Raw genomic sequence first — 25,704 nt, forward strand, 5'->3', positions numbered from 1 at the left:
TTAAATATTGTTTAAAAATGATATGTATTTTGTTGGCTAATCATTACATATACTGTCAAGTATATTAAAGTAAAATTTTTATATTTTCTGGAAGTTATAAAAGCAAGAATATCTATATTTCTATATATTATAAAATTTGCAATATTTTGTATAAAACAGTTTTTTTTGCTTTCTAATCAGTATGGTTCTTTGAAGGGAAAACATTGACAAAGGTGGTTAAGAAAGGGGGCATTTCACTGATTTGTTACACTTTAAAATATTTATTTTGAAACTTTATAGGTTATCCTGTCATACCAAAGTATTATTATGTGCCAGCTGATTTTGTAGAATATGAAAAAAGAAGCCCTGGTAGTCAAAAGCGATTTCCTAGCAACTGTGGCCGTGATGGAAAACTATTCCTTTGGGGACAAGCCCTTTATATCATTGCACAACTCCTGGGTAAGTAGAAAGACTAAATATTCTCTTTATTATCAGTGCACTAGAAATAATATTTCTACTTGTATTTTGCTTGGGTTTGGGCTATGATTCATGTTTGTAAAAGGTCTTGAAAGAAGTTTCCTTGAATATAAGTTGTAATATGTCTAATTCACTTAGTGATGCTGAACAGTTTCTGAGATGAAAATAAAATGCATACAGGAATTATGATCAGTAAGATGATTGACTGCCTTTAGCTTATTGATTATGTTTTGGAAACTGAGGTAACTTTATATAACATAATAAAATTCTGATTAAATATAATAGTCATGCATGTTCATGGTTTTTATAAGACACTTGCCCAAAGGAATTGGTTATCACAGTTTTTTTCCCCAATAAATATTCATTTTCGATTTGTTCAGTTAGCTAGAGACTTAATAAAACCATGATTCATAATTTTTCTCTAAGAGTTACATTTTGGTTTCTTTTAAAACTTTAGCTGAATAAGAAAACTCTTTTACTCACTACGATGAAAGCCAATTTGGCAAATAAAACAAAGCATTATTCACAATTCTGCACCATTTAGAACTAAAATTTCATACATTAATAGCACTAACATAAAAAACTATCATATTGGAATCAGAATTGTTTTATAGCAACATATTCTGAAACAGGTTGAATATAAATATTGTACTGCACTATAAAAACTGCTTACTGCTTGAAATACTGTTATTGTCTTTATTGTTCCTTGGATTACTGCAGAAATGTCAGATTTGTTTGTGTCCTAAGAGTAATCATCTTTAGTTTCATTTTTATCTTTCATTAGGGAAGATTATTTCTAAAAATAAGAATTACATAAATGATATATTAGCACATAGAAACTAATGAAAGTAAAAATTTAATTGAAGGTGTTTTCAATATGTTTATTTTCTGGGTTTCATATATACTTAATGATAACTTAAGAACCTGAGAATGTTTTTTATCTACCTTTCTAAAAAATTGTTTTTATGCCCATGAGTAATCAAGGGCCCCAGAACCACTTATGATAATTGCTTAGGCCCAGTAATGCCTGCAATACATTAAGACCACACTAAAAGCTCTGAGGTGAGGAGGAATGTAGGATTGAACCCATGGCCACGTTCCAGGCATGTGCTCTATAACGTGAATAATATCATTGGCTCTTAAAGTAATAGATTTTGATAAAAGTTGGTATAATATTTATATAAGCTTTGCCTTTGAGTTTATATGTATGTAAATCTATAAGTGCATATATATGGGTTTACATATACAAATATATACACATACATGAATTAATTTTCAAATTGGAAAGGTTACCTCTGTTTGGAATTTTGGAATGTCAATGTCTACTCACTGAACATCAATACAAAACCTTGTTGATATAACTGAATAGAACGTATTTTAGTTGAGCCCGAGCTAATCCATTTAATACTAAGAATTTTTGTTTGTAGACCAAAAAATTTAAGACATTTTCTTTATTTTTTTTGTTGTTTTTTGGGCCACACCCAGTGACGCTCAGGAGTTACTCCTGGTTATGCACTCAGAAATTGCCCCTGGCTTGGGGAACATATGAACCAGGGGATCAAACCATGGTCAGTACTAGGCTAGCACACAAGACAGACACCTTACCACATGTGCCACTGATCCAGCCCCTTCATTAATTATTGTTATTAAAAATTAAATACCCAACCAGGGGTGGCACAACAGAAAGGCAGATCCTTTGTTTCTGAAGGCAGGTGGAAGGGGTCTGCCCCTGCATTGAGCTTACCAATTCGGAGCAACTGAGGGGACCTGTAATTTTTGCATGTTTCTCTACTCTTCTGTCTCCTAACCTCTCCTAAGAGGGCCAAGAAGGGCCCAGCAAAAACTCTCTCCTAGAGGCGCCCAAGCCATAAGGCCAAAAAAGACTCAGTGAGTGAAAACCAGTTACCAGGGATGCCCTGGCAGAAAGGTAGATCCTTTGTCTGTGAAGGTAGGTGGGAGGAGTCTGCCTCTTCTCTGAGATTACCAACTGGGAGAGACTGAGGGGACCTGTTGCCTTTGCGTGTTTCTCTACACTTCTGTCTCCTGATCCTCTCCTGAGAGAGCAAAGAAGGGCCCAGAAAAAACTCTCTCCTAGAGGTGCCAGAAGAGCATGACCATTCTGCTTTGCTTTGTGGCTGTGCGCTCTTTTTTTTTTAATATAATTTTTATTTTGATCATAGTGGCTTACATATTGTTGACAAAAAATATTTTAAGTACATATTAGCATAATATTATGGGGATTCTAATCACTGAATCATCTTCCCTACACCTCCGTTCCCATTCTACCTCCCCTATCTTCCTCCCTCATCCACGGGGCTGCTAGAATACGTGGTCCCCTCTGAGCTTAGCTTACTACTTAGTGATTCTACACCTGTTTTTGTCTTGGTACCTCCCTTGTTTCCTCTTCTAACTGGGAGGCAGTACTAGATAGTTCCAGTTATATGGTTTTGTTTGAAGAAGAGAAAAGTGATAAACTGGGGTAAAAATCAAATAAGTAGAAAATGGGTGGAGTCCTTCTAGAGGCTCTCATCATCGGTTTGAGAGACGAAGGGGAAAAAGAAGGTGAAACACCTCAACAGTACAAAAAGAAGTGTCAAATAAAATATCCAGTGAGCACTCCAACAATAAAGATAAGTATCACATAAAAGCCATGGTCTTGAGATAAAAAACATGGCATAGTACCTAAAGAAAAAAAAAAGAAGAAAATAAATAAATAAATATAAATGGAGACAACAACTTGAGTAACCATACCAAAATGAAGAAATTGACAAAATCTAGATAGATATAAAAAATTGTTTTGTGCTATTTTTTTCCCTCCTGCACAGGTACAGTAAATAATAGTGTCATTCGAAAAGTAATTCCCTTGGCCTAAGAGATACAGGGTTTCTCCACCCTTGGAGTATATTGACATGGGATTAACTATAGACTTTGTTCAGGTTCATTTACTCTTCCCTTGGTGCTTTCGTGGTGTTTGGAAGACTTCTGCTTCATCCTGGGTGATAAAATCAGATCTCTGTATCTAGAGATCTCGGTATCTGCACAGGTCAAGGGGTGGAATTTATGATGAAGCTTTTCTTTGTGGTTCTAGAAGTTCTGTTCCCTCAGTGTCATTTTAATCCATCTTCTGTGTTTGGTGGTCTTGGTCTTTATGCTGATCTTAGGATGGATCCAATGATAGCGTCTTTCGTTGTGTTTCCAGAAGTCCCATTCCATTGCAATTGTCTCAGACACACCTTTGGAACTGGAGATCATGGTTGTTGTGCAGGTTGTAGCTCAAACCTTACACTAGGGCTTTTTTCTTGGTCACAGGATACATACAGTCCAGTCATCATTCTATCAGCCAGTCATCTGTAAATCGCGTTCTTGGCTTTTGGACTAACCAAAGCGTGACAGTCTTTTGATTTTGTCTTATCATCAGCTGGAGGGGTAGGATAACCTTCTCTTAGGTCAAGTTGTTCCCATTTTCCTCGTTGTCAGTATATTATATTAGAGCTGGCACTTGTTGGTGTCTGAGCAGTATTGAGGATGTCCCGGATGGGATTTGTTTCCTGTAGTTGTCATGAAGAACTGTGTTGTTTCTATGTCTGGGATCCAAGGTTCAAGGCTGGATGGATGGTGTCTAATCACCTGGGGTCTAAGTAGGGTCCCAGTGACATATTTTTAAGATTGGAGATGTCCCTGTATTGTAAACAACTATGAGTTCTTATTCCTAGTAGATAAGAGCTCGTTTTTATATGTAAGATTTCCCTTTTTTTAGTGTGTCTTTGCAGGGGGAAATGGTGCTACATTATATTGCCGGTGCATTTGGGGATGGAAAAAGAAGAAAACAGAAAGAGTGCACACACCCAAAAAGGATAAAAATAGAAATAAAAATATATGTGCTCATATATATATGGAACAAAGATTTTAAAAAAAATGAAATAACAAAGTAATTGAAGAAACAAAATGGTGCAAGAGACTATCTTACATATGGGGAATAGCAGGTAAAGAGGTAGTGCAATAAAGGTTTTATACTTATGATGGAACTATAGGTTTCCCCATTGTCTTTTGAGATTTTCTTGTGGCGTGTGGGTTCCCAGGCGCCTTTTTATCACACACCCTGACCTTCTTGAGATTGGCAAAAGCTTTGCAGCAGGGAGGTCTTGGGAAGAGTTCTTGCTTTGGGTATACTTTTAGAGCTGAGTTTGGTTTCAAGTAACAGTCCACACTAGGTAGATTTGGTAAGGAGGGCCGCGCAGCTTGAGTCAGCAGGGGAGTTGGTTGCCTTTTCTTTCCAGGGATGAGGTGTGGGTTTAATTAGGTGTCCCTTCGGTTGGGTGCTGGGTACTGGTTGGGCGAGGTAGGAGGTCAGTCTTGATGCCTAATAGGTTAAGAACTGAGGGTGAAGAGTTTTAATAAAGTGGGAAATCTGGATAGGATTGAGGGGTGAAGGGATAGTCAGATTTCCAAAGGGGGGAAAGGGTAAAGTAGATGTAAGGGGCAAGAAAGAAGAGAAGAGAAAATACATTAAAAAGAAAAAGAGAAGAAGAGAGAAAGAAGAAAAAAAGAAAAAATAAAGTAGTGAGAAGAAAGGAGAAAAGGGCAAGGGAATGCTAGTTTGCTTGAATATGTTCGATGAGTAGGGCCTGTAGAATAAGTGTGTAGGTCACAGTTGCTGCTTCGGTGTTCTAGCTGGTCCCGTGCTTCAAGTCCTAAAAGAAGGTATAATCTAGAGATAAAGTGTATGTTAAAGAGTTTTCTTGGGACATTCTCATAGTGCAAGCTGGGTATGGTATCTCGTGTGACTGGGCCCCGAGATGCCATCTTAGTTTGTCCACCCTTTGTATTCAAGAACACCTTTGGACAGAAAAGCTGAGAGGTTATTTTGAATATAGTAATATTAAGGCATTAAAATGTATTGTTATGAGATGTTCCCGTTGGAGTCAGTGATTTCCCATGGTATTCTTTACCTGTAATCCTGTATAAGATCCCTAAGGGATTATTATCAGTCTTTGTAGTAGAAGGCTGATAACATACCTGTTCTCTCTGTGCTGCTGCTTCTGCTGTTGCTGGTTTCTTTGTGGTATAATGTGTAGTCAAGAGTTTGTGTTGTTCTTCTTTCCTGTGTTTTGGGCACTGCTCCCTGGTGTATATTGACTGTTACAGTGTTTGGAGTTTCTACCCTGTTAAACCCTGTTATTTGATTGTTGAGTATTAGTTGTATATAGGGTGTATGTTCTAGGTGCTTCAGAATAGTGCTATCATTTTGTGTTTATCTTTTGTCTTCTGACTTACTTCATTTAACATATATTCTAGGTCCATCCATGTTGCTGCAAAGTTCATGATTGTATCATTTCTGACTGCTATGTAGTATTCCATTGTTTATAGATACCACATCTTAATGATCCACTTGTCTGTTGTTGGACATCGATGTTGGTTCCAAGACTTGGCTATTATACTGAGTGCTGCGATAAATAGTGGGGTGCACACATACTTTGGGATGAATGTCCTTCAGACTTGGGGGTAGATACCTAGTAGAGCAATTGCTGGGTCAAATTGCAGCTCAATTCTGAGTTCCTTGAGCACTCTCAAGACTGTTCTCCATAGGTGTTGGACTAGGGGGCATTCCCACCAGCAGTGGATAAGAGTGCCTTTTATACCACATCTGTGCCAACAAAGGCTGTTCCCATTATTTTTTATGTGAGCCATTCTCACTGGTGTAAGGTGGTACCTCATTGTTGTTTTGATTTGGATTTCTCTGATGATGAGTGAAGGTGAGCATGTTTTCATGTATTTGTTGGCGATCTTTCGGTCTTCCTTCGATAAGTGTCTATTCATTCTGTCTTCCTAACTTTTTTATGGCTTTATTTGGTTTTGGGGGGCTTAGCTTTCTGAGTGTTTTGTATGTTCTGGATATCAGCCCTTTATGTGATATTTTGGTTGAAAAGATTTTTCCCAGTCAGTTAACTGTCTTCTTGTGTTATGTAGGGTTTCTTTTGCCATGCAGAAGCTTTTCAGTTTGATGTCCCATTTGTTTATGTTTGAAGCTAAAGTTCTTGCCATTGGTGCTCCTTCCTCTAAGATCTTTTTTATATATAGGTCTTCCAGTGTTCTACCTATTTTATTCTCTATAAATTTTATAGATTCGGGTCTAATTTCGAGGTCTTTGATTCATTTTGAGTTGATTTTTGTATAAGGAGTAAGGTATGGGTCAATTTTGAATTTCTTTTTTTTTTTTTTTTTTTGGTTTTTGGGTCACACCCGGCGGTGCTCAGGGGTTATTCCTGGCTGTCTGCTCAGAAATAGCTCCTGGCAGACACGGGGGACCATATGGGACACTGGACACCGGGATTCGAACCAACCACCTTTGGTCCTGGATCAGCTGCTTGCAAGGCAAATGCCGCTGTGCTATTTCTCTGAGCCCCAATTTTGAATTTATTACATGTGGTTTTCCAGTTGTACCAACACTATTTGTTGAAAAGACTTTCTTTGTTCCATTTCAAGTTCTTGGCTCTTTTGTCAAATATTAGTTGACTGTTTATCTGGGGATTTATGTCTGGAATTTCTGTTCTAACCCACTGGTCTGAGGCTCTGTCCTTGTACCAGTACCATGCTGTTTTGATCACTATGGCTTTATAGTACAGCTTCAGGTTAGGTAGTGCGATGCCACACAACTTCTTGTTTTTAGTATGTTTTTGGCTATCCTGGGTCTTTTGTGGTTCCAGATGAATTTTATTATTGATTGTTCTAATTCTTTAAATAATGATGTCTGAATTTGGATTGGGATTGCATTGAATCTATATAGTAGTTTTGGTAAGATAGTCATTTTGACTATGTTGATACTACCTACCCATGAGCATAGGATGTTCTTCCATTTCCTTAGATCCTCTTCAATTTTTTTCTGGAGTGTTTTGAAGTTTCCCTGGTATAGATCCTTCACTTCCCTTGTAAGGTTGATTCCTAGGTACCTTATATTTTTGATACTATTTTAAATGGAGTTGTATTTTTGATCTCTCTCTCCTCAACTTCATTATTTGTATAGAGAAACGCTACTGTCTTTTGTGTATTGACTTTGTAACCAGCCACTTTTCTGTATTGGTTAATTGTTTCTAGGAGTTTTACTGTAGACTCTTTAGGGTTTTTGATGTATATCATCATATCATCTGCAAAAAAACATAGTTTGAGTTCCTCTTTCCCAATTTGGTTTCCTTTGATTCCTGTCTCTTGTCGGATTGCTATTACTAGGACTTCTAAGATTATATTGAATAACAGTGGAGAGAGTGGACAGCCTTGCCTAGTTCCTGACCTTAGTGGGAATGCTTCTAGCTTTTCATGACTAAGGATAATGTTGGCTGTGGACTTTTCATAGATAGCTGTAACTATCTTGAGGAAGGTTCCCTCTAAACCTATTTTGCTGAGTGTTTTCAACATGAAAGGGTGTTGGATTTTCTCAAACGCCTTCTCTGCATTGACTGATATGATCATGTGTTTTTTGTCTTTCTTGTTGTTGACATGATGTATGATGTTGATTGATTTGCATATGTTGAACCAACCTTGTATTCCTGGGATAAACCCCACTTGGTCATGGTGTATGATCTTTTTGATGAAGTGCTGGATTTGGTTTGCTAAAATTTTGTTTAGAATCTTTGCATCTATGTTCATTAGTGAAATTGGTCTGTAGTTTTCTTTCTTGGTGGTGTCTTGGCCATCTTTGGGAATGATGTGATATTTGCCTCATAGAAGGAGTTAGGAAGGATTCCTGTTTTTTCTATGGTTTTTCTATGGTTTGTCCCTGATCACTTTTTTGAGGTTGACTGGAATTTGGTCTGATATAAGAATGGCTGCACCTGCTCTTTTTTGTTTTCTATTAGCCTGAATAATTAATTTCCATCCTTTTATTCTGAGCCTGTGCTTGTCCTATAGTTGTAGTTGTGTTTCTTGCAGGCAGCAGAAGTCTGGTTTATGTTTTCTAATCCAGTTCTCTACTATGTGTCTCTTCATGGTAGAGTTTAGTCCGTTAACATTTAGGGAGATTATTGACAGAGAGGACTGTTGTGCAGTTGTGTTGTGTAGGGTGCTTATCACAATCGGGGGTTTGGATTGTGTAACTCATCTCTGAGTAGGTTGTTTAGGAGTGGTTTTGTTTGCGCAAATAATGCAAGCTCGTTTTTGTTTGAGAATGTTTTTATTCTGCCCTCCCATATGAATGAGAGTTTAGCTGGATATTGGACCCTAGGTTAGAAATTTCTTTCATTTTGGCGTTTAAATATGTCATTCCACTGTCTTCTTGCTTGAATTATTTCAAATGGGAGATCTGGTTTGATTCTTATGTCCCTTCCTTTGTATCTGAGGGTTTTTTTCTCCCTTATTGCTTTAAGGAGATCATGTTTCTCTTTGTTTTTTGCCATTTGGATTACAATATGTCTTGGTGTTGGTTTGTTAGGGTCTATTTTATTAGGGACTTTCTTTACTTCCTGGATTTGCACCGAATCTTTTTTCCAGAGGGTGGAAAAGTTTTCTATTAATATTTCCCTGACTACTTGTTCTTCCCCTTTCCCTATTTCCTCCCCTTCTGGTATACCCACAATTCTTAGGTTATTTCTTTTCTCCTCATTTATTAGATACTGGACTTTTCCTTCCAGTGCTTTGCCTTTTATTTTCTTGCTGGTTTCTTGGTCATTTTTTGTTTGCAGTTTTCCTTCGAGTTCTTCAATGTGCTTCTCTTAACTGTGTGATCCTGCTCAAATGGCGTGTTATGTCATTTTAACTCCTTTATTTCCCTTTGTATGGAATCTCTCATATTCTTGGACAGTTCTTTAATTTGGCTGATTTGTCCCTCCATGGATTTCTTATATTCGGTGGCTAGTGTTTCCTTCAATTCCTTAATCAAGGCTTCCATTTCGTTCTTCATGGCTGCTTTTAAGTCTCCTTCCAATGGATCTATGCATTTTGGTGGACTTGGAAACTTGCTAGGGTTTCTCTCCATATCTCCAAATGTTAGGGTTCTCCTTAATTTACCCATATTTCTTTGCATTTATTGGTGTGGCTTGGAGTTCAGTGCCTTCTGAGATCAGTCTGCTTTTGCCCCCTGTGGCATGGGGATTGGTCCCCTCCCTGAGCATGGTTCTAGAGGGGTCTGTTGGGTGGGCTCCTGAGATTTGGCTCCTTTTATGTTCTCTAGTAGGGTCTGGTCTGTTTTTTTCTTTTTGGGCAGCTAGTGAAGTTCTACTCCTGGCCACAATGTTGGAGGGCGCTATTGAGCTTAGGTCCCTGTCCTTGCTCCTTTCCCTTTGAGTCAGCAGAGCTTCACCAACTCCAAGCGTCAGCTGAGGAAATTGTTGCAGCCAAACCCACCTGGCATTCTCTCTTCACCCCTGGGGGTCCCAGGTCCACTCCGGGGCTCAGGGGGCAGGCTGCTCTAGGATACCCCAAGGTTCGGGGAGTAGACCAAAGCTCACCTGGTCTATAAGCTCTAGCCCTTCCCAGCAGTGCAGAGTGGGTCAGGCACAGGGTTCTCTGGGTGCCCACATGGAGAGGTAGCTGGGAGGCACACTTGTCCTGCCTGCAGTTGGGTTGAGGGTCCCTGAATTTAGGCACGGGGCTGCTGCGGAACACGGGGGTCGGGCGCCCACGTGGAGAGGTGGCCGAATGGCGGGCACACTCACCCTGCCTGTAGCTGGGTCGGGGGTCCCTGGGTTCAGGCGCGGGACTTGGGCAGAGTGCCGGGGTTTGTTGCCCATGTGGAGAGGTGGCCAAGTGGCAGGCGCACTCACCCTGCCTGCAGCCTGGTCGGGGGTCTCTGGTACAGGTGCAGGACTTAGGCAGAGCATGGGGGTCTGGCGCCCCCATGGGGAGGTGGGCCAGTGGCAGGCACACTCACCCTGCCTGCAGCCAGGTCGGGGTTCCTGGGTACAGGCGGGAGACTTGGGAAGAGTGCGGGAGTTCGGCACCCACGTGGGGAGGTGGCCGAGTGGCAGGCCCACTCTTTTTAACTAATGAACTGAACCCTAGCATAACACGCAGAAAAAAAAATCACACTACAAGCATGGCAATGGGGAAAACTTGTAAGCAAGCAGACACCATGCACAGAAAATGAAGGTGATTGCTTTGATGACCCAAAAAAAACCAACCTATTCTAAGTAAAACCAATTCTAAATAATCTCTCACATAAGAAGTTTAGAATAGAAATATGGAGGATTCTCATGAAAATTAAAGGAAACATAGCTCTAACTGAACAGAACACAAAGATAGAAATCAGAAAACTTCACACTGAAAAAACATCTGAAAAACATGGTAGCTGAACTGAAAACCTCAATGGAAAGCCTCTTCAACAGGGTAACAGCAACTGAGAACAAAATCAGTTAACTGGAAGATGAAATGCAGAGTACCAGAGAGCAGAAGAGATTGGAAAAAAACCTTACAGTAAATGATCAGACAGTGGAAAAAGTACTCAAAGAATGTGAACAGAAGAAAATAGAAGTCCTTGATAAACTCAATAGAAACAACATATCAATCATTGGCGTCCCATAGGCCCAGAAATGGGATCCCCTGTAAGAATCAGCAGTCAAAGACATCATCACAGACAAACTCCCAGAGCTAAAGACTGTATGCAATCAAACCCTGCATGCCCGAAGAGTACCAGCTAAAAGAGACCTGAAGAAAAACAACTCAAGACACATCCTAGTCACAATGACAAATCCTACAAATAGAGATAGAATACTGAAAGCAGCAAGATCAAAAAGGGAAATTACATTTAAAGGAGTATCCTTAAGATTTACAGCAGACATGTCACAAGAAATTCTCAAAGCCAGAAGACAGTGGTGGCATATTGTGACAAGACTGAATGAAATGGATGCTTCACCTAGAATACTGCACCCAGCCCGAATGAGGTTCAGATTCGAAGGAAGGATACATAGCTTCACAGATAAGCAACTGCTCAGAAAGTTTACAGATGCAAAACCAGCCTTAAAGAAAAAACTGAAAGGTCTACTTTAAGACAAGACAGAACAACAGACACACCAAATTTCTACACAAAGATGTCATTAAATTCCATGACAATCATCTCCCTCAATCTCAATGGACTAAATGCACCAAGTAAGAAACATGAATGCCTAAATAGATCAAAAAAGATGAACCCAACCTTCTATTGCCTACAAGAAATACACCTGAATAATCAGAACAAACAGACTCAAAATCAAAGGTTGGAAGAAAATCATCCAAGCAAACACTATTAAAAAAGCTGAGATGGCCATATTAATATCAGATGACACAAACTTTAGACTCAGAAAACGTGTAAGGGGCAAAGATAGACACTTCATACTAATTAAGGGATATGTGCAACAGGAAGAAATCACACTACTAAACATATATGCACCCAATGAGAGACCAGCAAAATATCTACTACAATGATTGAGAAATTTGAAAGAGGATGTCAATAACAACACAATAATTGTGGAAGACCTCAACAATTGACCCTGTCAATACTTGAATGGTCACCAGACTGAAAGCCAACAAAAATATACTAGCCCTGAAAAGAGAAATGGGAGATAGAGGACCAGTACACACACACACACACACACACACACACACACACACACACACACACACACACACACACACATATATAAAATAAAATCAAGAGTTTAGAAGTGTTGCAGGCTAACTTTGCTGAGTACAAGGCTCTGAAGTTATGTGTGAACTATAAAGGGACACAGAAGGAAAACTTTAACAACTAGAAATTATACAGCCTGCTACTGAACAACCAGTGGGTCTGAGATGAAATCAAAAAGAAAATCAAAACATTCCTGGAAACGAATGGAAATGAAGAATGTTAGAATCTATGGTACACAGTAAAAGCGGTAGTGAGAGGAAAACTAATATCTTTGCAAGCACATATCAGAAAGGAAGAAGGGGCATACATGAATAGCTTAATGGCACAGCTTATAGATTTAGAAAATGATAAACAAAAGGAACAAAAAATAGAGGTACAGAAAGAAATAATAAAGCTGAGAGCAGAAATCAATGAAGTGGAAACCCAACAAACCATCTGAAAGATCAATGAAAGCAGAAGTTAGTTCTTTGAAAAAAATTAACAAGATTGATCGACCATTGGCAGAACTCACAAAGAAAGAGAGGGAGAAACCTGAAAGGATAAAAAAGAGAGAGAAACTTGATAACCTGTATTAGAAATGAAAAGGGGGATATCAATACAGACATTGGCAGAGATTCAAAGGGTAATCAGTGACTACTTTGAGAAACTCTGCCACCAAACATGAGAACCTGGAAGAAATAGATCAATTCTTGGACTCTTATAACCTTGGACAGTTGAATAAGGAAGTTGTAGCATATATAAACACTACCATCAGTATTTAAGAATTTAGAATTGTTCTCAAATGTCTGCCTATAAATAAAAGCCTAGGCCTAGACATATTCACATATTCACTAATGAACGCATTCACTAATGTAGCATATCTGAACACCCCCATCACTATTGAAGAAATTAAAATGGTAATCAAATGTCTCTCCCCCCCCCCAAAAAAAAATCCCAGGTCCAGATGGATTCATTAATGAATTCTTTCAAACTTTTCAAGAGGAACTACTTTACTACCAATCCTGGCCAGGTTCTTTCATGAAATTGAAAAAATGGGAACATTCCCAGACAGCTTCTGAAGCCAATATCACCTTGATACCAAAACCAGACAGAGATAAAGCCAAACAAGAAAATTACAGACCAATATCCTTGATGAATATAGATGCAAAGATCCTCAATAAAATTCTGACAAATAGAATTCAGTGCCTTATCAAGAAGATCATTCACTATGATCAAGCAGGTTTCATCCCAGGAATGCAAGGATGGTTTAACATTCAGAAATCCATCAATATAATATACAATATAAACAAGAAGAAAAATAAATTCACATGATCATATCAATAGACACAGAGAAGGCATTCGATGGGGTTCAACACCCATTCTTGATAAAAACTCTCAGCAAGATGGGAATGAAAGGAAACTTTCTCAATCTAGTCAAGGCCATTTATCACAGGCCAATGGCAAATATTATCCTCAGTGGAGAGAAACTGAAAGCCTTCCCCCTAACTTCGGCACAAGACAAGGTTGCCCCCTCTCACCACTTCTATTTAACATAGTACTAGAAGTACTTGCTATAGCGATTAGGCAAGAAAAAGATATCAAGGGAATCCAGATAGGAAAGGAAGAAGTCAAGCTCTCACTGTTCACAGATGACATGATACTATATTTAGAAAATCCTAAAGATTCTATCAAAAAACTTTTCAAACCTTTCAAGAGGAACTACTACCAATCCAGACCAGGCTCTTTCATGAAATAAAGAAAACGAGAACACTTCCAAATAGCTTTTGATACCAAAACCAGACAGAGATGCTGTCAAGAAAGAAAATTATAAACCAATATCTCTTATGAACACTGATGCAAAGATCCTCAACAAAATTCTGGCAATATAGTTAAGGTCATGTACCACAAACCAATGGCAAATATTATTCTCAATGGAGAAAAACTAAAACCCTTCCCTCTAAATTTTGATACAAAACAAGACTGTCCTCTCTCACCACTCATATTCAACATAGTACTGGAAGTATTTGCTGTAGTGATTAGGCAAGAAAGAAGATATAAGGGAATCCAAACAGGAAAGGAAGAAATTAAGCTCTCACTGTTTGCAGATGACATGATACTCTACTTAGAAAATCCTGAAGGCTCTATCAAAAAGCTTCTCGAAACAATAGGTTCATATAGCAATTTGGCAGGCTATAGAATTAACACACAAAAATAAATTGCCTTTTTATACACCAATAATGATAGGGAAGAAATGGGCATTAAGAAAACAACCCCATTCACATTAATATCACACAACCTCAAATATCTTGGCGTCACCTTGACTAAAGATATGAAGGACTTATACAAAGAAAACTATAAAACTCTGCTCCAAGAAATAAAAGAGTACACGAGGAAATGAAAACACATATTCTGCTCATGGATTGGCAGGATTAACAGTATTAAAATGGCAATAATCCCCAAAGCATTGTACAGGTTTAATGAGATCCCACTAAAGATACCCATGACAATCTTCAAAGAAGTGAATCAAACACCTCTGAAATTCATTTTGAACACTCTTGAAAAGCTAAAGAGATCCTTGGGAAAAAGAATATGGGAGGCATTATTTTCCTCAACTTTTTTGATAACTATTACAAAGCAATAGTTATCAAAACAGCATGGTATTGGAATAAAGACAGAACCTCAGATCAGTGAAATAGGTTTGAGTTCTCAGAAAATATTCCCCAGACACACAATCACCTAATTTTTGATAAAGGAGAAGAAATCCTAAATGGAGCAATGAAAGCTTCTTCAACAAGTGGTGTTGGCACAACTGGTTGGCCACTTGCAGAAAAGTCAACTCAGACCCCCAGCTAACACCATGTATGAAGGTAAAATCCCAATGGCTTAAAGACCTTGATATCAGACCTGAAACCATAATGTATACAGAATAACATGTAGGTAAAATACTCCACGACATTGAGACTACAGACATCTTCAAGGAGGAAACATCACTCTACAAACAAGTGGAAGCAGAGATAAACAGATGGGAATATATTAAGTGGAGAAGCTCCTGCACCTCGAAGAAAATAGTACCCAAGATACAAGAGCCACCTACTGTGTGGGAGAAACTATTCACCCAATACCCATCAAATAAGGAGCTAATATCCAAAATATGTAAGTCACTAACAGAAATTAACAAGAAAAAGACTTCTAACCCTAACAAAAAATGGGGAGAAGAAATGAACAGACACTTTGTCAAAGAAGAAATACAAATGGCCAAAAGGCATATTAAAAAATGCTCCACAACACTATCATCAGGGAGATGCAAATCAAATCAACTATGAGGTACCATCTCATGCCACAGCGATTGGTGCACATCACAAAGAATGAGAATAAGCAGTGCTGGAGAGGATATGGAGAGAAAGGAACTCTTATTCACTGCTGGTGGAAATGCTGTCTAGTCCAATCTTTATGGAAAGCGATATGGAGATTCCTCCAAAAACTGGTAACTGAGCTCCCATACTATCAGCTATACTACTCCTAGGGATATACCCTAGGAACACAAAAATATAATACAAAAATCCCTTCCTCACACCTATATTCATCGCAGCACTATTTACAATAGCCAGACTTTGGAAACAATCAAGATGCCCTTCATCGGATGAACTGCTAAAAAACTGTGGTACATATACACAATGGAAAATTATGCATCCGTCAGGAGAGATAAAGCCATGTAATTGTCCTATGCATGGATGTACATGGAATCTATTATGCTGAGTAAAATAAAAGGGAGAGATAGATGCAGAATAGTTCTCACTCATCTATGGATTTTAAGAAAAATGAAAAACATTTTTGCAAAAATTCCAGAGACAAAAGGGAGGGAGCTGGAAGGTCCAGCTCACGACATGAAGATCACCACAAAGAGTGATGAGTGTAGTTGGAGAAATGACTACATTGCAAACTTTCATAACAATGCGAATGAATGAGGTAAATGGAAAGCCTGTCTTGAGTCCACGTGGAGGGTGGGGGTGGGTGGAGAGATATTTGGGACATTGGTGATGGTAATGTTGCATTGGTGATGACTGAAACCCAACTACAATCATATTTGTAATCAAGGTGTTTAAATAAAGATATAAAAAAAACCCAAGTAGTTTGGAGTCAACAAAGGAGGTCAAATCACTATTCAGTAAAAATATATAAAGGACTATTAAACTACTCTATCAAAAATGGAAACAGAGAGAGAGAGAGAAAGAGAGAGAGAAGTGACATATCTATCCAGAGGCAAGTGGGGAGAGTGTGGGAGGGGGAAATAAGGATATTGCTGATAGGAAATGTGCACTGATGAAGGGTGGTGTACATTATATGGCTGAAACTCAAACAAGTACAATTTTGTAACCATGGTGCTTTAATAAAGCAATTAATAATAATTGAAAGTACTATTAAAAGAAATAGAAGACATGAAGAAATAAAAACATCATGTAAGTTCACAAATTATAAAAATTATCAATGTTAAACGATCATCTTAACCAAGCACTATGAATATCCAATGCATTATATATAAATCCCCATGGTATTCCTTAAGGGTGTGGAACAAAGGCTAAAATTTGTATGGATCCAAAAAAGTCCATGAATATCCAGGGAGTCCTGGAGAAATAAATGGTTTGGAAAAACTTATTCTTCTATTTTAAATTATGCCACAAACCTATTGTGTAATTTTGGAAGAAAAGGAGATTCTAATATATATGGAATGAAATTGAGACCAGAAACAAACTTTTGGATATATTCATAATTTAATTTATAACATATATAGACCATGAAATGTTGATGTTTAGAAAATTTGAAAGGCATATAGAACTAATAATCCCTGGCACATACTATACAGAAGTTAATTAAAATATATTAAAGACTTTAATATTCAACCATAATTCTTGAAAATACCAAGGAAAATATAGGGAAATTCTCCATGATGTTAGTAATGAAATACCACTGGCAAAGAAAATAGAATTAAAAAAATAGAACCTTATAAAACTAAAAGGTTTTGCATTTGAAAGATATGATGGCTACATGTAAAAAATACACTATTTAATATGAATATATTGTTCACCATATATCTGACAAAGGATTTATATCTAAGACGTATAAGGCACTTTAAGAAATGTAAGCAATTTTATTTAAAAATGGATAGTAGCTGAACAAATGTTTCTCCAAAGAAATCATACAGATGGTCCACAGGCATATTATAAAATGTTTGTCATCACTAATTATAGGAAAATGCAAATTAAATAAAGTGAGCTGTCACTTCACACTAGTAAGATGGCCTATTTCAGTATGAAGACAGCCAATGCAGAGGTTGTGATGGTGGGACATGTGGGGAAAAAGGGACCCTTATTCACTGTTGGTAGGAATATCATCTGATCCTACTTCCTTGGAAAAAAAGTACAGAGAATTTCAAGCAACTGAAGGTAGAGCTAAATGTGATATAACAGCTCCACCCTTTGAAATATATCCTAAGAGCACAAAAATATTAATTCAAAATTATATTTACCTATATTCATTGCAGCATTATTTATATTAATCTGTAGACAGGCAAGTTCTCAATAACAGTTAAGCAGAAATATATATGTGGAGCATTTTTATGTGTCTTTTGGCCACTTACATTTCTTCTTTGAGGGATTGTCTGTTTATTTCTTCTCCCGATTTTTTGATGGTGTTAGATGTTTTTTTTTTTTTCTTGTTAAGTTCTGTCAGTATCTTGTATATTTTTGATATTAGCTCTTTTACTATGGGTATTGGGTGAATAGTTTCTCCTACTTTGTGGGTGCCTCTTGTATCCTGGGCACTATTTCCTTTGAAGTGCAGAAGCTTCTCAGCTTAATATATTCCCATTTGTTTATTTCTGCTTTTACTTATTTGGAGAGTGCTGTTTCCTCCTTGAAGATGCCTTTAGTCTCAATGTCATGGAGTGTTTTACCTACATATTGTTCTATATACTTTATTGTTTCAGGCCTGATATCAAGGTCTTTAATCCATGTGTATTTGTCCCTTGTACATGGTGTTAGATGGGGGTCCGAGTTTGCTTTATTACAAGTGGCTAACCAATTGTGCCAACACCACTTGTTGAACAGGCTTTCCTTGTCCATTTTGGATTTCTTGCCCCTTTATCAAAATTAATTGATTGTATGTTTGGAGAATATTCTCTGAATACTCAAGTCTATTCCACTGATCTGTGGGTCTGTCTTTATTCCAATACCATGCTGTTTTAATAACTATTGCTTTGTAATACAGTTTAAAATAGGGAAAGTAATACCTCCCATATTATTTTCCGAAGGATTGCTTTAGCTATTTGTGGGTTTTAATTGTTCCAACTGAATTTCAGAAGTGTTTGATCCACTTCTATGAAGAAAGTCATGGTATCTTTCATGGGATTGCTTTAAATCTGTGTAGTGCTTTGGAGATCATTGCAATTTTAATGATATTAATTCTGCCAATCCATGAGTAGGTGATGTGTCTACATTTTCTTGTATCCTTCCTTCCTTCCTTCCTTCCTTCCTTCCTTCCTTCCTTCCTTCCTTCCTTCCTTCCTTCCTTCCTTCCTTCCTTCCTTCCTTCCTTCCTTCCTTCCTTCCTTTCATCCTTCTTTTTTGGTTTTTGGGCCATACCCAGTGATGCTCAGGGGTTACTCCTGGCTATGCACTCAGAAATCACTCCTGGCTTGGAAAACCTTTTAAGATGTGAGGGGATCGAACCGTGGTCTGTCCTAGGTTAGCTCATGCAAGGCAAACACCCTACTGCTTGTGCTATCACTCTGGATTCTCCTCTCTTATTTCTTGAAGCAGGGTTTTGTAGTTTTCTTTGTATAGATCCTTTACCTCTTTATTTAAGTTGACACCAAGGCTTCTGAGTTTGTGTGACACTAATGTAAAAACTAATTGTATTTTAATGTCCATTACTTCTCTATTATTATTGGTGTATTAGAATGCCATTGATTTTTGCGTGTTAATTTTGTAGCCTGACACTTTGCTATATAAATCTATTGTTTCTATTAGATTTTTTGTAGTCTTTAGGGTTTTCTAATATAGTTTATCATCTGCAAACACTGAGAGCTTAACTCCTTTCTTTCCTATCTGGATGCCCTTGATATCTTTTTCTTGCCTAATCATCAAGGAGATACAAATTAAAACAACTATGAGGTACCATCATATGCCATAGCAGGGGTCCTCAAACTTTTTAAACAGGGGACCAGTTTGCTGTCCCTCAGACCATTGGAGGGTCTGACTATAGTAAAAACAAAACTTATGAATGAATTCTTATGCATACTGCATATATTTTATTTTGCAATGAAGAAACAAAACAGATACAAATACAATATGTGGCCCGCAGGCCATAGTTAGAGGACCACTGCTGGAGACTGGCATACATCACAGAGAACAAGAAAAATCAGTGCTGGTGGGGATGTGGAGAAAAAGGAACTCTTTCATTGCTGGTGGGAATGCTGTCTAGTCTACCATTTATGGAAAACAATATAAAGATCCCTCAAAAACAGATCTTTATTTTCAATTCGTCTATTGACTTCAAAACAAGAGTGGTGGTCAAATAATTTCTCACAGTCAGTGGCTATCTTTCTAAGATGGTTTACATTTCTTTGAGGTGCATATTCTTCTTTATTAAATAAAGTCCTTGCTTCTACTTTTTTGTTGTTTTTTTTTTTATTGGGCCAAACCCAATGACACTCAGGGGTTACTCCTGGCATGGGTGAATATATAGGATGCCAGGGGATCAAACCGTGGTCTGTCCTAGGTTAGCGTATGCAAGGCAAATGCCCTATAACTTGCGCCACTGCTCCGGCCCCTGAAATGGAACTCTTAAAGATCCCTCTAGCATCAATGTTATGGAAAGTAGGTGTTATATTTTATTTAGAGTTATATTTTTTGTATGTAACTTAGGGTCTCAGATTTTATATTGAGATATGTAATCCATTTTGAATTGATGATCTGTGCGCATGGTCTTAGAAAGAGGTCTGAGTTTATTATATGAATGGAATTGACCAATTTTCCTAGCATCGTTTGTTGAAGAGGCTTTTCTTCTTCCACTTCATAATTTTTGTTCCTTTATCAAGAAAGAACTTTACCATGTATCTGAGAATTTCTCTCTAGATTTTTAACTAATCGAGATATTCATTAATCTGAAATTCTATCCTTATTATAGTATCACACTGTTTTAATTACTATGACTTTATAGTGCATTTTGAAGTAGAGGAAAAGGATGCCTCACATCCTTTATGAAACCTTCAGTTTATCCTGAGGGTTGCTTTAGCCTTTGAAAGGGTTATTGTTTCTTATGAGTAGTATTTGATCTATTTCTCTCAAAATGTCTTGGGTAACTGTAAAATCATCCCATGCGCTGTATCTCCAAACTCAGGTGAATGAGTTTAAAGCAGAGTCGCTGCACAAAATAATCCAGACCAGACTGAAAGTGAAACATAGGTATTTGAAAATCTTCTACCATGTATCAGGAGAGAGTTGGCTGCCAGAAATGTTGTTTTAATTGAGTACAGAGACCAGCCCCACGTGGGGGAGTAATGACAGAATAAGGACAGATAGCTCAGAGTGTCCTAAGCCAGTCTAACCCAGGTTTACATTAAGACAATCTCTGTTTTGGGGTAAAGCCAAGTTGTAAACAAATAGATACAAAGGAACCAGAGATGATCTTTTGGGTGAAACCAAATTTTAAACTAACAGATACAAAGAAACCAGGGTGATTTTTGTTTTGGGTAAAATAAAGTATAATCTAACAGGTAATCTTTTGTGACTGCACTGAATCTATTTAATGCTTTGGAGAGTATTGCCATTTTGACAATTCTGTCCCTCTGCATTAATATAGGGGATGGTTTCCATTTGCTTTTTTATTTCTTTTAGAAGTGTCATGTTGTTTTATTTGTATAGGTCTTTTACCTCCTTTGTTAAGCCTATTCTTAGGTACTTGATTTTCTGAAGAACAATTATGCACAAAATTGTTTCTAGGAGCTTTTCTGTTGAACCTTTTGTTTTCCTCAGTATAAGTATCATGTCTTCTGCAAATAGGGCATCTTAATGTCCTTACTATCTTTTCTCTGCCTAATTATTATTGTAGGTACTTACAGTAATATATTGAAAAGAAATGGTAATGGACGGCCAGAGCTGTGGCGCTGCCTTGCTCTTAGCTGACCTAGGACAGACCTTGGTTTGATCCTCCTATCCCATATGGTCCCCCACTCCAGGAGTGATTTCTCAATGCATAGCCAAAAGTAACCCCTGAGCATCACCGGGTGTAGCCCAAAGACCAAAAGAAAAGAATAGCCAGAAATAGTAATGGTTGGCAACTTTGGCTTGTGTCTGATCTTAGAGGGAAGACTTTCAGTTTTTCACCATTGAATATAAAGTGTGATATGGGTTTGTCAGAAATAACTTTGACTATGTTGACAAAAGTTCCTTCAACTTCTATTTATTGAGAGGTATTTATTTGTTTATTTATTTTTGGCTTTGGTGCCACACTTGGTGGTACTTAAGGGTTACTCCTGGTTATGAGCTCAGAAATCGCTTCTGGCAGGCTCAGGGGACCATTTGGAATGTCAGGAATCAAATCAGGTCAATCGTGTGCAAGGCAAAGCCCTGCCTGCAGTGTTATCACTCTGGCCCTGAGAGGTTATTTTTTTAATCATGAAAGTGTGCTAGATATTTTCAAATACTATTTTACAATTATTTATATGACCATATGGTATTATTTTTTTCATGCATTGATATGGTGAATTACAATGATTACAATGATTCATTGCATATATTAAACCATCCCCATGATGAATCTCACTTTGTTATGGTGTATAATATTTTTGATGTGTTGTGAAATTCAATTTTCTAGTGTTTTTTTTTTTTTTGGTTTATAAAACACATGTATTATGGGGCTGGAGAGATAGCATGAAGGTAAGGCGTTTGTCTCTCATGCAAAAGGTTGGTGGTTCAAAACCCGGCATCCCATATGGTCCTCCGAGCCTGCCAGGAGCGATTTCTGAGCAGAGAGCCAGGAGTAACCCCTGAGCACTGCCGGGTGTGACCCAAAACCAAAAAAAAAAAAAAATGTATTAGGATAAGTTATGTCAACTATGTAATGCATTTTTTAAAATAAATTAAAAATAAAAAAGTAAAAGATTAAAAAAAAAAAGTACACCTCCATCTCCAGAGTCACTCACTTTCCTACCTCTCACCTGGTCCTACAAGGGATAGGAGCATGCGCCGTGTTTTTGTTTTTGTGAGGATCTTTGCATCTATTTTCATTAAGGATATTAAACTATAGTTTTTCTTTTTTTGTGTGTTATCTACTTTGCTACCAGTATAATGTTGGCTTTATAAAAACTGGGAGTGTTTGTTTCTTTGAGTTCCTGGAAGATCCTGAAAAGAATTGGCAGTGGGTCCTCATTAACTCACTTGTGACACATCTTCCTATTTTGGTTATGTGGAGACTTGATTACCAGTTCATTTTTCTCAATAGTAATTGTCCTGCTCAGATGTTCCATAACATCTTGGTTCAACTTTGGGAGATAATAGGAGTTACAAGAAAAACTTATCCATTCCTTCTACATCCTCTCATTTCATGGCTTAAATGGCTAAAGAAACTGTGGTACATTTACACAATGGAATATTATGCAGCTGTCAGAAGAGATGAAGTCATGAAATTTTCCTATACATGGATGTACATGGAATCTATTATGCTGAGTGAAATAAGTCAGAGAGAGAGAGAGAAAGAAAAACGCAGAATGGTCTCACTCATCTATGAGTTTTAAGAAAAATGACATTCTTGCAATAATTATTTTCAGACACAAAAGAGAAAAGAGCTGGAAGTTCCAGCTTACCTCAGGAAGCTCACCACAGAGTGATGAGTTTAGTTAGAGAAATAACTACATTTTGAACTGTCCTAATAATGGGAATGTATGAGGGAAATGGAAAGCCTGTCTAGAGTACAGGCGGGGGTTGGGTGGGGAGGAGGGAGATTTGGGACATTGGTGATGGGAACATTGCACTGGTGATGGGTGGTGTTCTTTACATGACTGAAACCCAAACACAATCATGTATGTAATCAAGGTGTTTAAATAAAATAAAAAAAAAAGAAATTACAAAAAAAAGAATAAGATCAAGCTTCTTCTTTAAGGAAATTTGAATAAAATATAAATGTATTCATAAATTATAATTATTTATCAATCTTGAGAACTGTTGTTCAGCAGGCAATTCTGTGTATGAATGTACTTTTTTACGTTATAATAAAAAATAGGAGGGGCCGGAGAGATAGCATGGAGGTAAGGCATTTGCCTTTCATGCAGGAGGTCATCGGTTCGAATCCCTGCGTCCCATATGGTCCCCCGTGCCTGCCAGGAGCAATTTCTGAGGCTGGAGCCAGGAATAACCCCTGAGCAATGCCGGGTGTGACCCAAAAACCACAAAAAAAAAAAAAATTGGAGAGATCCATGATAAAATATTTGCTCTCCACATTCAATGCAATATTATACATGAGAAAAAGCATCCAAATGTCATCAGTGAATGAAAGGATAAATAAAATGAGGGAAATATGCTTGGAGTATTAAAAAATAAATAAAGATTTTTTTTTCGGGCCACATCCGTTTGATGCTCAGGGGTTACTCCTGGCTAAGCGCTCAAAAATCGCCCCTGGATTGGGGGGACTATATGGGATGCCAGGGGATCAAACTGTGGTCCTTCCTTGGCTAGCACTTGCAAGGCAGATACCTGACCTCTAGTGCCACCTCACTGGCCCCGGCTTAAAGATTTTTAAAGTAATCCCTACATTTGATCTTAGCCAAAAGGCCGAGAAGCGATAGTAATCCCTAATGATACTTTAAATTTCTGTGTGTAATAGTTATTCTTAGATATCCATTTTGTTTTTTTGGGTTTTTTTTTGGGGGGGGGGGTTATTTTTGGGCCACACTGGTGATGCTCAGGGCTTACTCCTGGCTATGCACTCAGAAATCGCTCCTGGATTGGGGGACCATATGGGATGCCATGGATTGAACCGAGGTCTATCCTGGGTCAGCCGCATGCAAGGAAAGCACCCTAATGCTGCACTATCGTTCTGGCCACAGATATCTCTTTTTGTTCATAAGTTTATAAAATATGTATAGTTTTAGACATTTTGAGTATAATGAATGAGATTTATCACCTACATTTACTTTTTTTCATAATTCATTTATTTTGAAATGTAAACTTGTGCCTATCTTAATATAAATTAATTCGGTATAGATAAGCCTTATATTTTAATTCTATTTTATTATTGGAGCAAGGAATGGGTAGGGCTGCAGTTAGCAGTGTTCACAGTCTACCTCAGCTCTGCTCAAGGGAATCATATGTAGTGCTCCAGATGAAACAATCTTGACTATATGCAAGACTAATCTCTTTTGTTTGTTTTTGTTTTGGGGCCACAGATAGTGGTGCTCAGGAGTTACTTCTGTCTCTGAGCTCAGAAATCACTCCTGGCAGGCTCAAGGGACCACATGGATACCCAGGATTGAACCTGGGTCCGTCCCAGGTCGGCCACTTGTGAGGCAAAGGCCCTACCCCTGTGTTATCACTCCAGCCCCTAAACACGCTTTCTCTCTGCTAAGTGTTTGTTTGTTTTTCTATTTATTTTTGGCCACACCTGACAGCACTCAGGGCTTACCTCTGGCTCTTAACTCAGAATTACACCTAGCAGGCTCGGGAACATTTGGGATACTGGGGATGCAACCCAAGTGGGCCACATACAAGGCAAATGCACTCCACACTATGCTATTACTGTGGTCGACACAATTCATTTCTTAATACGTGTTTTACTAAAGAATGTTTCTGTATCTGAAAATGAATTTGGCTCTGAAGCATATAATTTCATCCAATAAAGTCTGCTGAATCTATTTTAGTGTGTCTTATGCAATCTTGATAGCATTATAAAAATTATTTGCTCTGTTAAATTTTCTTTGAATCATTTTATTTAAAAAACAAAAGTTCATTTAATATTTTCTTTTTACCTCAATGACACTTGAACTAAATCCAGGGTGCATTTTATAAACATTTTTTGCACAATAATGCAAATATTGAACCTACTCTAGCTTATAAGAATTTAAAGACATGGGGCCGGTGAGGTGGCGCTAGAGGTAGGGGCCTTGCAAGCGCTAGCCAAGGAAGGACCGCGGTTCGATCCCCGGCGTCCCATATGGTCCCCAAGCCAGGGACAATTTCTGAGCACTTAGCCAGGAGTAACCCCTGAGCATCAAACGGGTATGGCCCAAAAAACAACAACAACAAAAAAGAAAAAAACACAAAAAGAATTTAAAGACAACTGTCTGTATGTATTCAAAGAAATGCTTGAAATTTGATACTTTATTATGGAATTTGGAAATCTGTAGCTGTTGTGCTTTAACCTGGTTCTTTTACTTTTGTTTCATATTGTCTATATATGATAGGTTAAAATTTTCCACTTTTGGGGCCATAGAGATAGCATGGAGGTAAGGCGTTTGCCTTTCAGGTCATTGGTTCAAATCCTGGCAGCCCATATGGTCTCCCAGCCTGCCAGGAGTGATTTCTGAGCATGGAGCCAGTAGTAACCCCTGAGCATGACCGGGTGTGACCCCCCCAAAAAAATAAATAAATAAAATTCCACTTTTCAAAGAGACCATTGCCTCTTATAGT

General features: G+C 37.9%; 1 protein-coding gene across 1 annotated transcript in view; it reads left to right on the top strand.

Annotated features, from left to right (window-relative positions):
* Positions 1-25,704, top strand: part of PHKB (phosphorylase kinase regulatory subunit beta) — a 273,872-nt gene that overhangs the window by 121,265 nt on the left and 126,903 nt on the right. Inside the window, exon 13 of the mRNA XM_049786246.1 lies at positions 280-438. Coding sequence (XP_049642203.1) covers positions 280-438 — 159 coding nt within the window. The remainder of the gene's footprint in view (positions 1-279; positions 439-25,704) is intronic.

Source organism: Suncus etruscus, chromosome 14, assembly GCF_024139225.1.
Source record: "Suncus etruscus isolate mSunEtr1 chromosome 14, mSunEtr1.pri.cur, whole genome shotgun sequence".
NCBI classification, from domain to species: domain Eukaryota; kingdom Metazoa; phylum Chordata; class Mammalia; order Eulipotyphla; family Soricidae; genus Suncus; species Suncus etruscus.